We start from the raw sequence: 15,578 nt of genomic DNA, 5'->3' as shown, positions 1-15,578 counted from the left end.
TACAAACTTCAAATACAAGAGTTTAACCGTTAACTTCAAATCAAATTAAGCAAAAAATTTTACATTTTGTTTTTACTGAGCAGCATGTGTATCTGTCATCCACCATGATTATTATTTCTAAACAAATTTGGTAAATAATTCACTTCTACATCACGGGATGAAGAATGTGTAAATGGTTCAGAGTGCGCCACCTGTATGATTATAAAGAAATAGTAACGTTTTACCTCCTCAAACGCAGACTTGTTTTGAGACGTGTATGTGTGTAATGAGTGGGTTTGATACTAATTGATACAAACAGGGTTTGGGAGAAAAAGGCAGATCAGAAGCTGTAACTTAAAACTGTAATGCCATCAGAATGTGTTTGTTGCTTCACTTGAAGTTTCTTCACTTATAGAGCATGGTTTATATCTGAGGATGATCACCTCACTGGTGCTGATTTGTATTAGGATTATGTAACTATTACTAATTTATAAATATCCCATTTTAATATCATCCCCCCCAGTTTTGTTATTCTAAACAAACTTAAATAATTAAAGCCAAAAAAATAAAAATCTGCTCCTACCACACAGGATGCTGCGAACACTGGTTATATGTCAATAGTTTAGAGTGCACCCCCTGCAAGAGTATAGAGGAACGGCATAGTTTCCCCCCCCCCCCCAACATACATATATAAAGAAACAAAACGATTTGCCACACGAAAGAATCATGATACATACATGAATCGATATTTTGCCCCATTAACGAAAAGTCACGATTTCGGGCCCAAGTTATAAAATTTTATTTAAAAATATATAGAGAGATTATTTTAAATGTTGGTTAAATTTATCTGTAGATTGATTTTTCCAGATGGCCCCATCAGTACAGACGGCGTTCCTCCTTTCTTGTGGTAGATCACGGTTTGATTAGTTTTCTGGGAACTCGGTGAAGCTGGAAAAAAAAATTTGTGGAGGATTCTGTCAGGAAAGGCGTTCGGCATAAAACGTGCCAAATCAAATATATACGGCTCGGATGACTCATTAGGGAGGACATTGTTTGTCCATGGTTGCACTATACCACTTATATTACCAAAAGTATGTGGACACCTGACGTATCACACTACCAGTCAAAAAGTTTGGGATCCTGATTTTTTATGTCTTTCTACCTTATGAAGCAATGCTGAAGGCGATTCATCATGATGCTTCATTGGTTATGCAAATGCACTTGACAGTACTGTTCCAGAACAGCTGACCCTTGTGTCTTAAAATAACATTGAATAATTTTATTGTTATCTAGTTACCAAATACCATATGTGTTATTTCATAGATTTGAAATCCCCAGTATTGTTCTAGAATGTAGAAAATAAATCACAAAACAAAAGGTGTGTCCAAACGTTTAACTGTGTGTGTGATTCTTTATCAAGCTGTTGCCACAAACTTGGGAGCACGTTCGCGTATTAAATGTCTTTTATATGCAGTAGAATTAATATTTCCCCTCGACTGGAACCAAGCGGACAAACCTGTTCCAGTAGAACAACGCCCCTGTGTGCAAAGCCAGCTCCGTGAAGACACGGATCTCGAGTGTGACATAGAGCCCTGAGCCAGACCGCTAACCCACTGAACACCTTTGGGATGAATTGTTGTCCTGACGACGTCTCGGGTCTCCTCGTGAAACATCAGCGTCCGAACTCATTAAGGTGAATGTATGCGAATTCCTGCTTCAGAATCTTTTAAAATAAAAAAAAGCAGAGATTTAATCTGGAACGGGATTTTCATCAAACCATCAAGTGAGCACTTGTGCCCGGAGGATGGGGCGGAGTCATCCTGAAAAGACACCACTCCCATCAGGATAAAGACGATGGAATTATTCTAACATTAGAACAAATGCATTCATGTAAACCTGTAATCTGAGTTATAACAGACCTTTTTTTTTAAATCAAGAGTTATTGTTTAATACATTTTAATTCATAATTTAATACATATTTAAAACACTTACATGATGTTCTGTGGAATTAAACTCAAACCAATGTGTTGAGCTTAACCTAAAAATGTATGAAAATTATGTGGTGATAAATGAGAGAGTCTTAAAATGTTTGACCATTAGACAATTTCTAATCGCCTTCCTCAAGCAACACGATATTTAGCAATCGTTCACGTGTGTAAAGAAAATGCTCTGCGGTAACGGCTCATGATCCTTTTGTTCCACAGGCATGTCTCCTCTTCACTGTCTGTTTAATTCCGTACTGTCTTGTGTGCACCAGCGCTCACGTGTCCTCTCCCTAGCTAACGCCAAGAGTCCCTCGAGCTGTCTGTCGAGAAGATCGACGTCTCCGTCGTTTCTTATGGTCCAGTCGAAGTCCACTCCCTGATCCAGACCGCATTCGGACTCGGCATCGTCTACTCCTGAGGAGCGAAACAACATTAGTCAGCTTACGTACAGTACAAGGTTGAGCTATTCCTATTGAGCTGTTGTTAGTACGATCCACCCTTAGCTGAACTGCTTTTAGAATAACTCTTGACTTTTTGCAAACTGCCTTTCACCAAGATGAACATCAAGACTCATTTTATGAGTAATTCTTGCAGAAATCCTGGTCACTCTTAAGCATTTCCCTCATTGTAACTGTTGGTATGTTTAGGATACACCTGCACAGTTAGTGTGTATGGTTTGTAATAGTTCTTTCTCTTACCTGCAGTGAATCTCCATCCCCTCTGAGCCCTGGTTTGTTCAGAGGCCTCCACTCGGACACAGACACACCGCTCTGGATATTCGTTCCAGAACCACTGCAGATCAGACAGGCGCCTGCAGTCACTCACAATCTGGAGAGACAGAGAGACAGACAGACAGTCAGACAGACAGTCAGAGAGAGACAGACAGGTCGGAGCCGGTAAGCGATAAGCGGCTGGTCCGGTCATGCAGTCCTACAGTGCGTGAGGTTAAAGTCTAACCATAGTCCTGAGTTATGGAGCATACAGGATATGAAAAGGAAATTATAACAAAGTGCTTCAGAATTAAAACTAAACAGAGCTTTACTGTATTAGCCATCTATCTACAGTATATCAAGCTAATCATTGCGTGAGACTGGGCTTTCTCTTTTACCACCGTGATACTGCACTTATGTGAAGAGAGGTGAAAGCCCCAGGCATATGGAAGAGAATCAGGTCCCTAAAGACTCCCTACACACTAGGTCACTGATTGCTTATGTATGAAGTGTCCTATTTCTGTCATAATGCATTTGGAATATGCTTGATTTCTGACAAATTGAGCAAAACTATGTGGTTAAAAAGTGAATATTTGAAGTTTCTTGAACCCATCCCCTATTTCCACCTGAGTACCCAAAGCTCAAACTCTGTACATACTGACACTGGTTTAAATAGTAGCATTAGCAAAGACTGTCACATAAGCGGTAATTGTAATGCTTAAGTGAAGTTGTAATGCTTATACAAACCACTAGAGACGGGAATCACGATGGACCATCCAATACGATGTTGTTTGATTTGTATTGTGATCCTGTAACTATCATGATTTTATTAATATCCTTCAATTTCATTACAATTTTAAACAAACTCAGCAAAAAATCCGCTCCTACCACGCATGATGCTGTGCTCCCACCCAATGTGTGAATAGTTTAGCGTGCACCACCTACAGGATTATAGAGGAACTGCAGCATGTTACCGCCTCAAATTCGACACTGCAAAAAAGCCTGTAATTTTTTACATGTTAAAGCATCCTCCTTTTAGTCCTGATCAGACTTTAACCTGTCTGATCCCCTGAAAGCAGCCCTATGATGGAGGACAAAGATTCACTTCTGATGAAGAAGTGAAAACAGCGGTGCATTCCTGGCTCACAGGTCAGTCTGAAAGATTTTCTTTAATGGGGGAACTTGAAAGCTTGTTGACAGATGGTGGACAAAGTGTACTGAAAAGCGAGGAGATGTTAAATGTCGAAAAATGTTTGTTAATCAACTTTTCTAAAAGTTAATTAAAATAAATTCTCCAGCCAGAGAGACGATAATTTTTTTTACTCACCCTCATGACTTAAATAGTAACTATATATTGTAAAAAAAAAAATTCAATTATTATGTCACATTTAATTCTATCACACTATTCTAAACCGGAACACTTTAAGCCGATCGGAATGCAGGCGAGTTAAAATGCTCCTAAAACCCTGTTACTCACCCACACGGGCTGAGAGGCTCCACATACGGCCATGCGGCAGAAGAAGCCCTGGTCCTGATTCCTCCTGCTCTCTCCCCATCTGATCATCTCGGCTCGGTGATGCTCTTTATACTGGCCTGCTCCCAACAGCTGCGTGTAGTCCAGCCCGTGCTCCTGGTGATGCGCGGAATTTTAAATGTAACAAATTTACAGTGAATTGATATTTTGGAGTTAGGATCTGATTTATACCTTTGCATATTGCTCTTTAAGTGGAGCAGAAAGCCGGAGGATGCAGCACAACTCTGGGCTCAACCTACACAACAGACAGGTGACAAACAAACAAACAAACAAACAAACATGTCACCCCCTGCATCTGTCTGGACCGGACCATGGTTTACTAAACATGTTTTCTCAGCCACAGAATCTCAATTGTCCGAAAAAAAAACTGATTAAAACAAGCATTTTAATCACGGTGTACATTTTTGTTCAGGTTATTTTTTTATTATCATTACTGATAAGAGTTGCTTATTGCACCTTTAAACACAATAATAGCACTGAATTAAACTTCAATACAAAAGAATATTATTATATATCACCGTTGTTGTATTAAATCTGTTACGTAATCTTTTCCAGACTTCCGTTTTCCGCTGAATAACATAATAAGTTTATTCTCTGAATCTGTCATGATCCATAAAACTTCTACGCTTTCTGTGCATCCTCACTCTTACACACTTCCGCGTTCTCTTCATGTAGCCACGCCTCCGCTCTCTATCCCAAACCGTGATTGGTTAAAATCCTTCCTGACGCGGGATCGCGTCATCTTCCGTTCTGTGTACCGTAACATACACAATACACGAGCTCGACTATACGTATATATTATATATATATATAATGTCATACTTCTTTACTTACAAAATGCACAGTGCTTTATGTATAACAGCATACATATTGGAATAAAAATAGACATTTGTTTATAACGGAAAAAGTGTCCCTTTAAAAAAAAAAAAAAAAAAAAAACACAACAGCGAGTATATTTTTGTCTTTACGGTTATCGGATGAATGTCACGCCACGCGCGTCGTTTTTGTTCCCTCTCGCCTATTAATAAAATACATATATATATTCATGATTATTTCTACTTCCTATTTTATATTTATTTATTTATTTATTTATGTGTTTTTTTATTTAAATAATTATCAAACTCATAAAATAGGCAATACAACAAGAAAATACAAGCAAAGAAATTATATATAAATTATAAAAATAAAACAAAGTCATAAAAATACAATATTTAATTTGTGATGACTATATATGCACTATTTGGATATTACTTGCCTTTTTAAAAATAAAGGTTAATGTATTTAATTATTAAATTAAAAAAGTAGCAGCTCAACAACATTAAAACTAACTAACTGAATATTTTAGACTTTTTAAGGAGCCAATATTTTTTATAATAATAATGATAATAATCATTTATTAGAATATTCAAAATATCTCAGTACACATTTATAATACTAAATATATTAGTAAATGCATTTAATTTATAAAATAACAGCTAACCAATACACTTTCGCGATAATTTAAAGCATTTCTTCTTAGTTTTTTTTCTATCACACAAGTATAGGTCAATACTTGATAAAAAAAAAAAAGAAGCATTTTCAGGAAAAATGGCGAGATGTTTGTTTGTTTGCTTTGATTTTATTTGTGTTTTGTCAGCTTCCTTTTTCCGCCCAGCGACTTTTATTTTGTTAACACGACCGGAAGTCTTTATCATGTCAACAAGTTGTGAGTGAGAGAATATTATTTGGACGTAAGAGCGGATTTGTCCCGTTTCGCCGGCTGCAGGTGAGTAAATGTGGCCGTGAGGAAGTGACCAGCGGCTTACAGTCATGAACGGAAGCTGTAATGCGGCGCTGGATAAAGAGGAACATGTTTTAAAGCTGGGAGAGAGCTTCGAGAAAAGAGCCAAGTCCTCGTTCCACACCATCCGCTGTGAGTGAAGCGCTTTATTCCTGCTTACACGCCTTTTAAACACACCTACACACACAGAGGGGCCGAGAGCCATCATCCCGTACTGTACCGTCAACTCTCGCGAGATTTCACTCCTGTTCGTGGGCTGCTGAAGATCGTGTGGGTCTCAGTTTCATTATTACAGTCACATGGACATTTCTTATTAATGCTTTATCACCCTACTGATGTGTTAAACACCAGGCCTGAGAGTGTGCATGAGGAGACAGACACACACTTCTTTTTAAAGTGGGGTTATAATACTGTAATTATCCTGTAACGCTTTATACTGTAGACCTGAGCGCGCTTAAAGCTCTAGTGTGTTTACGAGGGGGGTTCTGGGGTTGATTCATTTCTTGTATTCGCAGCTTTGACAGTAACGATGGTAGTGACAGTAATGACAGTAGTGACAGTAACGACGGTAGTGACAGTAACGACGGTAGTGACAGTAACGACGGCGGTGATAGTAACGACGGCGGTGACGGTAACGACGGTAGTGACGGTAATGACAGTAACGACTGTAGTGACAGTAACGACGGTAGTGACAGTAATGATGCTAGTGACAGTAATGACAGTAGTAAGGGTAGTGACAGTAACGGCGGTAGTGACAGTAATGATGGTAGTGATGGAAGTAACATTAGTGACAGTAGTAATGGTAGTGACAGTAATGACAGTTGTGATGGCAATGACAGTAATGTCAGCAGTGACAGTAATGATAATTATAATGTCAGCAGTGACAGCAATGATGATAGCGATAATGACAGTAGTGACAATAATGACGGTAGTGACAGCAATGATGGTAGTGATGGCAGTAACATTAGTGACAGTAGAAACGGCAGTGACAGTAATGTCAGCAGTGACAATAAAGATGATAGCGGTAATGACAGTAGTGACAATAATGATGGTAGTGACAGCAATGATGGTAGGTAACCCTGCAGCGAGCCTCTACTGCATCACAACGACGCAGCTTTATCATCTGTGGAAGTGTCACAAGTGATTTTTCTTTCTTTCTTTTACTTTCTCTCTCCCTCTCTCTCTCGTTCTTTCTTTTTTTTATCCCTTTTCTCTTTCCCCCTCTCTCCCACTCTTTCTTTTTTCTTTCTTTCTTTTTCTTCCTTTTTCTCCTTCTCCTTCTCTCCCACTTATTCTTTTTCTCTTTCTCCTTCTTTTTTCCTTTATTTTCTTTTTTCCGCACTTATTACCTTAAATATAGAGACTAAAGGCAAGGTTGCTTAAGGGTCTCACACATTTTGATTATATTTGTTTCAATCCCATGGCAGATGATTTTAAGCCGGCGTCCATCGACACGTCGTGTGAAGGAGAGCTGCAGGTGGGGAAAGGAGACGAGGTCACCATTACTCTCCCACACATCCCAGTGAGCACTCCTCTGTCCTTCACACTCACACTCACACTTACCCGACTTAAACTTATCTGCCTGCCTTTTCACTCTCATTAACCGTTGTTGATGTCACAAGGGTTCGACTCCTCCCATGACGGTGTTTAAAGGCAACAAGCGGCCGTATCAGAAGGACTGCGTGCTCATCATCAACCACGACACGGGCGAGTTCGTGCTGGAAAAGCTGAGCAGCAGCATTCAGGTCAAGAAGACCAGGTGAGAGCTCGTACCTCAGTGCAGTTTGTGTGTTATTTTCCATCACTGATAAACGACAGTGTTGGCAAGCTGCTGCTGATATCCGGCTGACCTTTGACCCCCGTGTTGTTGTGTCAGAGCCGAGGGCAGCAGTAAGATCCAGGCTCGGATCGAGCAGCAGTCAGTGAGAGCCAGTCAGCCCGCGTCTCAGTTCCGAACTCCCACCAAACCCAGCGCCGGGGTCAAGACGTCCCCCAGTAAGGACAACCCGTCCCCCGAACCCCAGCTGGACGACATCAAGAGAGGTGAGGCGGCAGTTAGATTCACCTGCACAAATATACACACGCTTCATACAACGGGGACACACACCCACCTCACACTGACTAAACCTATCTCACTCTGTCTCTGTGTCTCACTTTCTCACCACCTCTCTGTCTCTTCCTGTTTTTCTGCCTGTCTGTCATTCTTCTTCTCTGTCTCACACTTTGTCTTTTTGTCTTCAGTCTGTATTGCTGCACTTCTTAAATGTTCTTTCTTTTTTTGTATCCTTTTTCCTCTGTCTCTTTGTTGCTCTCTCCCATCTCCTCATCTTTCTGTCACTGCCTTTCTTTCTATGTCTTTCTTTTCCAATTCTCTCTCTCTCTTTGTGTATAAATGCCCTAAGATTATTTTCTTTTTCTTTGTTTCTTTCTTTCGTTCTTTGTCGCTTTCGTTCTTTTTCTCTCTGATGCTCTTTTTAAAATTTTTCTTTGTTGTTCTCTCTCTCTCTCTCAGAGCTGCGGGCGGAGGTGGAGATCATTGAGCAGATGAGCAGCAGTGGCAGCAGCAGCTCCTCAGACTCGGGTAGTTGTTCTGGTAGCGGAGACGACGACAGCTCGAGCAGCGACGGAGAGCAGGAGAGTGCCAACCTCCATCTGTCGCCCAGCCGAGAGGCTGTGAGCAACGGCACGGAGAAACCCCAGGGCAACAACCAGCTAATGAACACGCTGAGTAAGTAACGCACACTAACACATACACTAACACACACACACACACACAGCTCAATTGAATCTAAATTAAACAAAAATAAGCTACTAAGCCTAAATCCAGGCATGGTAGGAGCATGGTCAGAGGAACATTGGGTGGTGCTAAATGTTTGTTTTACATGCGGGTCATGTACACACACACACACACACACACACACACACACACACACACACACACACACACACGCAGAGTGTCTAAAAATAACTAACATTCACTTAATTCTTATTTTTAGACATGGAAGTGGGTCTCCAGTGTGTGTGTGGGTGAACACAAAGGAGAAAACATTCCTTTTGCTTAAACAAGCTAATTAGGTTTTCCTCCTATTGTCACCTCATATTATTTTTTGTGTTTGTACACAGGTTTTTTTTTTTCGTTATTTTTCCTTTGAACAATAGAGAATATAATAATAATGATAATAATAAAATAATAAATATAAAACAACAATAAATAAATAAATAAATAAATAAATGAATAAAAAAATAGAGTAACATAAAAATGATGTACACATGTAAATCAGGGCTACAGTATAAGTTCCAGTACTAATATTATGTGGCCTGGAGTACTTGAGGTTCTAGCAATACACATGGGGATTTTGTCAGTGTGATTTGGCAACCCTGGCCAAAGTGAGTGCCTGTGATGGAGAAAATATAATTAGTTGTTGAGTTTTTGCTCAGGAATGAGGCGAATATACCACCATCCAATGGCAGTCCCAATTTTATTTTGTATCGATGGTTAATCTTTGCAGTTCAGCTCTGTGCTGAAGCATAGGGAGAGATCTGTACTGTACTGAGGGACCTGTACTATCATCCGCCTGTTAAACCAGTGGCGGGGTTTACACGCCACTGCTACTTTGTGCTGGTTTAAGAAGGATAAGCTGATCCAGAAGAGCATGGCAGGTGAAGTTCAACAGAGATCACTTTGAAGAAAGCAGTCACTTTAGTTTTTTGAGAAAAAAAGTAGGGGAGCTGATGTTAGCCAGAAATCATAAAAAAAAAAAAACCCTGAAAGAATTTATGCTCTAAACCCTGTCTCTGTGTTTGTTCTCTCTTCAGGAAACGATCTGCAGCTGAGTGAATCAGGCAGCGACAGCGACGGCGATTAAGGTCCTCCCATCGTCCCTCGTTCAGCACTGCTCTCTTTCTGATATTCCATTGACATCGTGACAAGCTGTTTCTCCTACGTTACGTTTTAACATAAGCTGCCTGTGCTTTTACGGTTTTGTCTTTGCTATGAGATATATACATAATGTATATTTAACTTCATCAGAGCAGAAAGTCTAGTTTGTATTTTTTATTAGATTATTTTTATTTTTGTTAAAGTGTATTCTAAGGATTGTTACCGGATTTTACCGGATAGGATCGGGAATCACCAGGGATCTCCTGATACGATATTATCACGAGCCGATTTTATGGCAACTTTATTTTCAGAGTTTTTTTTTTTTACAATTTTAAACAAACTTAGCAACTTATATAACACAAGAAGCTGTGCTGCCTGCATATGTTTGAATAGTTTCGATGGCATCACCTGGAGGATTATACAAGGACTGCAACGTTTAGCCATATTTAATATAGAGTTTGGCTTTGTTTTGGTAACGTATTGTATGTCACCAAAATGGGTGGAGCCTCAAGTAGCCATATAATTACTAGCATGTCACTTCATTTCTTCAGCTCAGTGTAGTGCTTAGCATTAAATAAATATACTGGAACCTCAGCATGCAAAGGCCCTCCCTTTAGAATTTTTGCCTTAAAAATGTTAATTTTGCAAGAAATTTTACTCTGCATTTTGGGTGGCTGAAACAGATTAGATTATTTCTTAAGGGAAATTTCCCATCGCATTTTGAATTTTCTCCTCAAGAACTTGCCTTCAGAATGCATTAAATTCGTATGCTGAGATTCCGCCATAATCCATTTAGTGTGTTATGTATTTGTCGTACTATCACGATCAGTGACGATTGACGATGTTGGACTAAGCCCTGTGTCTGTGAATGCAGAAACAACAGCACATTCAGGATCCTGTACAGCTTTTGTAACACGATTACTGTTATCAGCTGGATTATTCTCCACAAGGGGGCAGTATTCATAGGCTACATGTCCACTGTACGCAAGTACCTCACAAAGAGGGGCAGATAAACTGGTAAAATATATAAAAATGCACGACGGATTGTGGTATAACGGAGAAGCTATTATAGCGTAATAGCGATAAGTATCTTTACGCAACTGCGTACATTCACATTGTGCTGCTTACAGTACATCTGTAACTTCCATTAATATTAAATTCAGAATGTTTTTTGACATGTTACCTCAAATAATAAGTAAATTTATTAGAAACAGAGTGTTTTCAGGTTTCTTGACGTCCTGCGTTGTAAACAAACACGCCCTTAAAGCAGCGTTGATGTTCATGTCGTGTGCAGTGGACATCTAGTCTTGGGTTTCCTTAGATTGCATATAAATGCAACTTGTGCAAGTAAAGTTTGAATGTTTTTTTCTGTTTGCTTTGCTGTCATTTTCTGACTTTGCCATGCTGTGAATTTACCGTCTGTCACGATGCGGCTTGACTGTTTATCCACATTTTATCTGAATGAATGACTGTGGCTTTCTCTGTATAAATAAAGAAAGAAATTGTTCAGATGAAATAGTGAAACTGTATAAAGGACTTTAGCCTTAATTGTAGCTAAGTGTAAAGGTTTTAGCTTAAAAGCTGAGAAGAAACATGGACTCGAAAAGAGTCAAGATCAGTATTTTGGAATATAAATGCTTTTTTGCTCTTTGAGTCATCTTCAACTGGAAAGTTTCCTTTTTCCGTGCCTGTGTAATAAAGAGCCGTTTTCTGCAATATGCAATGTCCAGGATCTGTCTTTTAATGTTCAGGTAGTAATGCTTGTGTGGAGTGAGTTTTACAACATGCACATTAAAGAAATATTCAAATTAAATTGTATTCTCACTCACTCTTATTGTCTATACCATTTTATCCTGTATACAGGGTTGCAGGGGGGTCTGGAGCCTATCCCAGGATACGTAGGGCATGATGTGGGGTACACCCTGAATGGGGTGCCAAATCTTTGCAGGGCATACACACACACTACGGGCAAGTTGGGATTGCCAACTAGCATTAAATCGTACATCCTAGGACTGTAGGAGGAATCCAGAGTATTCAAAGGAAATCCACAAAGCACGGAGAGAACATGCAAGCTCCATGCACACAGACCCTGAGGCGGGAATTGAACCCAAACCCTGGAGGTGGAAGGCAACAGCGCTAACCACTACGCCGCTGTTGGATTTCTAATTAACCATTAAAGGAATAAACATAAATAATAATTAAAAAAATTAATATAATTAAAAACTACTTTTATTTTGAAATTAAAATAAACCCTAATCGACCAGGTAAAGCTTGAAAGCCTCGCGCTTACTTTTACGACATCCGGGTATTAATGTATGTTGTGCCATACGGGAAATATAATATTGCTTTGGCACTGCGTATAATTTTTTTTTTAAATGTATGTATAGCTAATATGAATCTTTTTCCCCCTTTTAAACACAAAATGAACCACCATACACATTTACCGACGTATGGAGTCGGCTTTTATTTTGAAAACCTGAAAACAGTTGTAGCTCTTCCGTTATCCGCTTGAGGTTAGTGACAATACCATGGCAACCGCGACGTGAGCGCACGCGATGAGGTGATGCTGGCGCTCGTGAAGCAGCGGTAACGCTTCCAGGACTTACCCTTTAAAAAAAGGTACAACAGCAACACACCGGTCCGTATTATTAATTTTATTCTCAGTAATTAAAAAAAAACATATATTTCACATTAAACGGCGATGGAACTGTCGGTGTGTAGCAGCGCTACAGGATAACTGGGCGAAATAACAAACCGCTACTTAGGTGACATCCTGTGCACTACCTAGGATAGAGTGGAAGCCGTGTGTGTAGTGCGCTATCTAGTGAGCGTCGAGTGATTTGGGATTGGCCCACACACAGACGCCAAGCTAACTGTAACTAGCCTGTCTGAGTAGTTAAGAGTATTAACGTAAAGCTGCTCGAGTCCTAATGAAACCCTTGATCACGTGATGCACACACAGGAATAATGAGAATCCTGTGTGGGTTCCTGTGGGTTTGCTGAACTAGGAAAACAATCAACACCTTGGTGCTTACATCATTGTCTTTAAATCAGTCCTGCAGTATAGACACAAAAAGCAAAAAATAGTGAAGAGACAATGCACTGACTAACACTGGAGACTCCTTCCATAGATGGTAAAGAAACATCTCCAGCATGTTGTAAATTCACTAGGTCTAGTTTTATCCAGTGTTAATTGTGACAGGAATCACCAGTCACCACCTGGTCGGATGATATCACGATACATCGGTGCTATAAGATTCTATAAGTATCATGATTTTACAAATATCTCGATTTTTTACAATTTTAAACCTTTAAAAATGTTTCGTTCCTTATAACATGAGTTTTCTCACTTAAAAGCCAAGTGTGACTTTTAAACAATACATACTAACTTTAAATTATTGATGTGTTGTTCTTACGTGTGACTCGGAAAGAACGAGTCGACTCGGGGAATGATTCGCCCTTGCGAAGTATATTGGGTCCTGTACAGGAGTTAATTAATCCGTTTTGCGTCTTCTGGTTTTCCCGAGTCGTTCGTTCATCTCCTGACAGCCCCATAAGTTTAACCTGTCCCGAACGAGCTACTCAAACCCGGGTATGGTCAGAGAACAGGTGAGGTGTGCTAATTGTAGACTAAAGACCCAGGTAAGTAATAAATTTATATATATTTTTTCTTATAACATTACTGTGCATTTTTCTCTTGTTTGTCGTGTGATCAAGGTTTGCATAAGTAGTAGATGTTAGGGACGTAACACATAACATTTTAATTGCATTTTGCTAAAATGAACGAAAGTAACCAAAAAAAAATGGTTAGTTAATTTTGCTGCACGGCCACTAGCAGCTCCAACATCGTTGTGAAGTTTGCGGACGACACAACAGTGGTGGGTCTTATCACCAACGGTGATGAGACGGCATACAGGGATGAGGTCAGTGCCCTGACACATTGGTGCCAGGAGAATCATCTCTCCCTCAATGTCGGAAAGACCAAAGAGTTGATAGTGGACTTCCGGAGGTGTAGGGGTGCACATTCCCCTATTATCATCAACGGCGCTGCTGTGGAGAGAGTGAGCAGCTTCCGCTTCCTGGGTGTCCAAATAGCAGAGGATCTCACATGGTCAGTTCATACTGACAAAACGGTGAAGAAGGCGCAGCAGCGACTCTTCTTTCTCAGGAGACTAAAAAGATTTGGCATGAGCCCCCGCATACTTAGGTCCTTCTACCGCTGTGCCATCGAGAGCATCCTCGCTGGATCCATCACGACCTGGTACGGCAACAGCACCGCCTACAACCGCAAAGCTCTGCAGAGAGTGGTGCGTTGTTCCGAAAGGATAATTGGAGGTGAGCTTCCCTCCCTCCAGGACATCTACAGGAAGCGGTGCCTGAGGAAAGCGAGGAGGATCATCAAAGACTCCAGTCACCCCAGTAACCACCTATTTAAACTGCTCCCGTCAGGCAGGAGGTATGGAAGCATCCGGTCCCGAACCAGCAGGCTGAGGGACAGCTTCTATCATCAGGCCATCAGACTACTGAACACTGACCAATAGGTCTCCACTTGTCACTTTCACAATGTCACTTTACAGTCACTAAGCCACTTTATGGATTCCACATTGCACATAATTGCCTTTTTGCACAACAATCATTGCGGTCATTCCTTATACATTATACACAAGTAAACACTCCCACAATCGTGTGTGTATGGGTATATACATGTATGCATATGTGTGTATGTGCATATGTAGATATATGTATATATATGTATGTGTATATATATACATAGACGTGTATATGTGTGTATATTCTGTATGTGTAGATGTGTATACTTATGCTCACTTTTTATTTATTTATTTTTTTTTTTAATAAATTATATATATATATATATACATTGTTACTGAGCAGCGCATATCTCTGTCTTTACCATATGATGATAAATGTGTACCGCCTGTAGGATTATAAGGAAACGGTGACGTTTTACCTCCTCAAATGCCTCCAAAGTCTCAAAACTTAACTTGACTGTAGGGGTTTGGGCACACAGGGCTTCCAATGCATCGACTGATTAGCACTGGCAGTGTTTTAAGGCTGGTGTAAGCGTGTGTAATGAGTGGATTAAGAATAATTTGCTCTCAGAGTTTGGAGAAAAAGGGCAGATCAAAGGCTTTTAACCAGAGATTTATTTTATAATGTAACGCCATGGGGATGCATTTCTGTTGCTTCAGTACAGAATCCATTATAAATGTAAAAATAAGAGTCAGTCCAAAATCTTGGAGTCAGTGTGGGCGATACATGAACCGTTACACGAAAGAATAGTGATGAAAATTTTGTATATAACTGTAAATATTTATATTTGATCCACTGCAGTGACTGTTTTTTTGTAAAATACACGTGAGCTACTTCTGGGAATTGTAAGCATCTACAAATGTTCGTAGAACCGCGGTCCGTTCGCATTTGCGAAAATTCGTAAGTCGGATGTTCGTAAGTCGGATGTTCGTAAGTCGGATGTTCGTAAGTCGGGGACTACCTGTATTGTTGATCTGTTCATGCACTATTATGATTAGTCCAAATTTTTATTCTTTCTTTTGTGCCTGATTGATGCCTTTACGCAGCTGAGAACGAATGTTAATTTTCACCAGATTGCACAAATATTATGTCTCCTCACATGGAGAGAAAAACTGAAACTGAAGTGACCAGTCTTTTTGTCTTCCCTTAGAGAAACGAG

General features: G+C 39.9%; 2 protein-coding genes across 2 annotated transcripts; one reads left to right on the top strand and one right to left on the bottom strand.

Annotated features, from left to right (window-relative positions):
* Positions 1 to 1,924: 1,924 nt before the first annotated feature.
* Positions 1,925 to 4,861, bottom strand: pmvk (phosphomevalonate kinase). Its single transcript, XM_053486859.1, has 5 exons — positions 4,727 to 4,861; positions 4,380 to 4,443; positions 4,152 to 4,304; positions 2,663 to 2,792; positions 1,925 to 2,378 (listed from the first exon to the last, which is right to left on the bottom strand). The coding sequence occupies exons 1-5, from the start codon at positions 4,813 to 4,815 to the stop codon at positions 2,197 to 2,199; spliced, it is 618 nt and encodes a 205-aa protein (XP_053342834.1). The 5' UTR covers positions 4,816 to 4,861; the 3' UTR covers positions 1,925 to 2,196.
* A 1,007-nt stretch (positions 4,862 to 5,868) lies between these two features.
* On the top strand, positions 5,869 to 11,586 carry eaf1 (ELL associated factor 1). Its single transcript, XM_053486107.1, has 6 exons — positions 5,869 to 6,120; positions 7,416 to 7,510; positions 7,611 to 7,747; positions 7,865 to 8,031; positions 8,501 to 8,716; positions 9,805 to 11,586. Exons 1-6 carry the CDS (start codon positions 6,018 to 6,020, stop codon positions 9,852 to 9,854), a joined length of 768 nt encoding a protein of 255 aa, XP_053342082.1. The 5' UTR covers positions 5,869 to 6,017; the 3' UTR covers positions 9,855 to 11,586.
* The last annotated feature ends 3,992 nt before the right edge of the window (positions 11,587 to 15,578 follow it).

Source organism: Clarias gariepinus, chromosome 25 (genome assembly GCF_024256425.1).
Source record: "Clarias gariepinus isolate MV-2021 ecotype Netherlands chromosome 25, CGAR_prim_01v2, whole genome shotgun sequence".
Classification (NCBI taxonomy): Eukaryota; Metazoa; Chordata; class Actinopteri; order Siluriformes; family Clariidae; genus Clarias; species Clarias gariepinus.
This window is presented reverse-complemented; position numbering and strand designations above follow the sequence as displayed.

What these genes read in the sequence shown, in the direction of transcription:
- pmvk (XM_053486859.1), bottom strand. Translation starts at nt 4,815, where the DNA reads ATGACAGATTCAGAGAATAAACTTATTATGTTATTCAGCGGAAAACGG. An exon ending in GAGCCTCTCAGCCCGTGTGG is followed by an intron (nt 2,793 to 4,151) that starts GTGAGTAACAGG and finishes CTGTCTCTCCAG; the next exon opens with ATTGTGAGTGACTGCAGGCG. An exon ending in GGGATGGAGATTCACTGCAG is followed by an intron (nt 2,379 to 2,662) that starts GTAAGAGAAAGA and finishes TTCGCTCCTCAG; the next exon opens with GAGTAGACGATGCCGAGTCC.
- eaf1 (XM_053486107.1), top strand. Translation starts at nt 6,018, where the DNA reads ATGAACGGAAGCTGTAATGCGGCGCTGGATAAAGAGGAACATGTTTTA. An exon ending in CTCGTTCCACACCATCCGCT is followed by an intron (nt 6,121 to 7,415) that starts GTGAGTGAAGCG and finishes ATCCCATGGCAG; the next exon opens with ATGATTTTAAGCCGGCGTCC. An exon ending in TTACTCTCCCACACATCCCA is followed by an intron (nt 7,511 to 7,610) that starts GTGAGCACTCCT and finishes TGATGTCACAAG; the next exon opens with GGTTCGACTCCTCCCATGAC.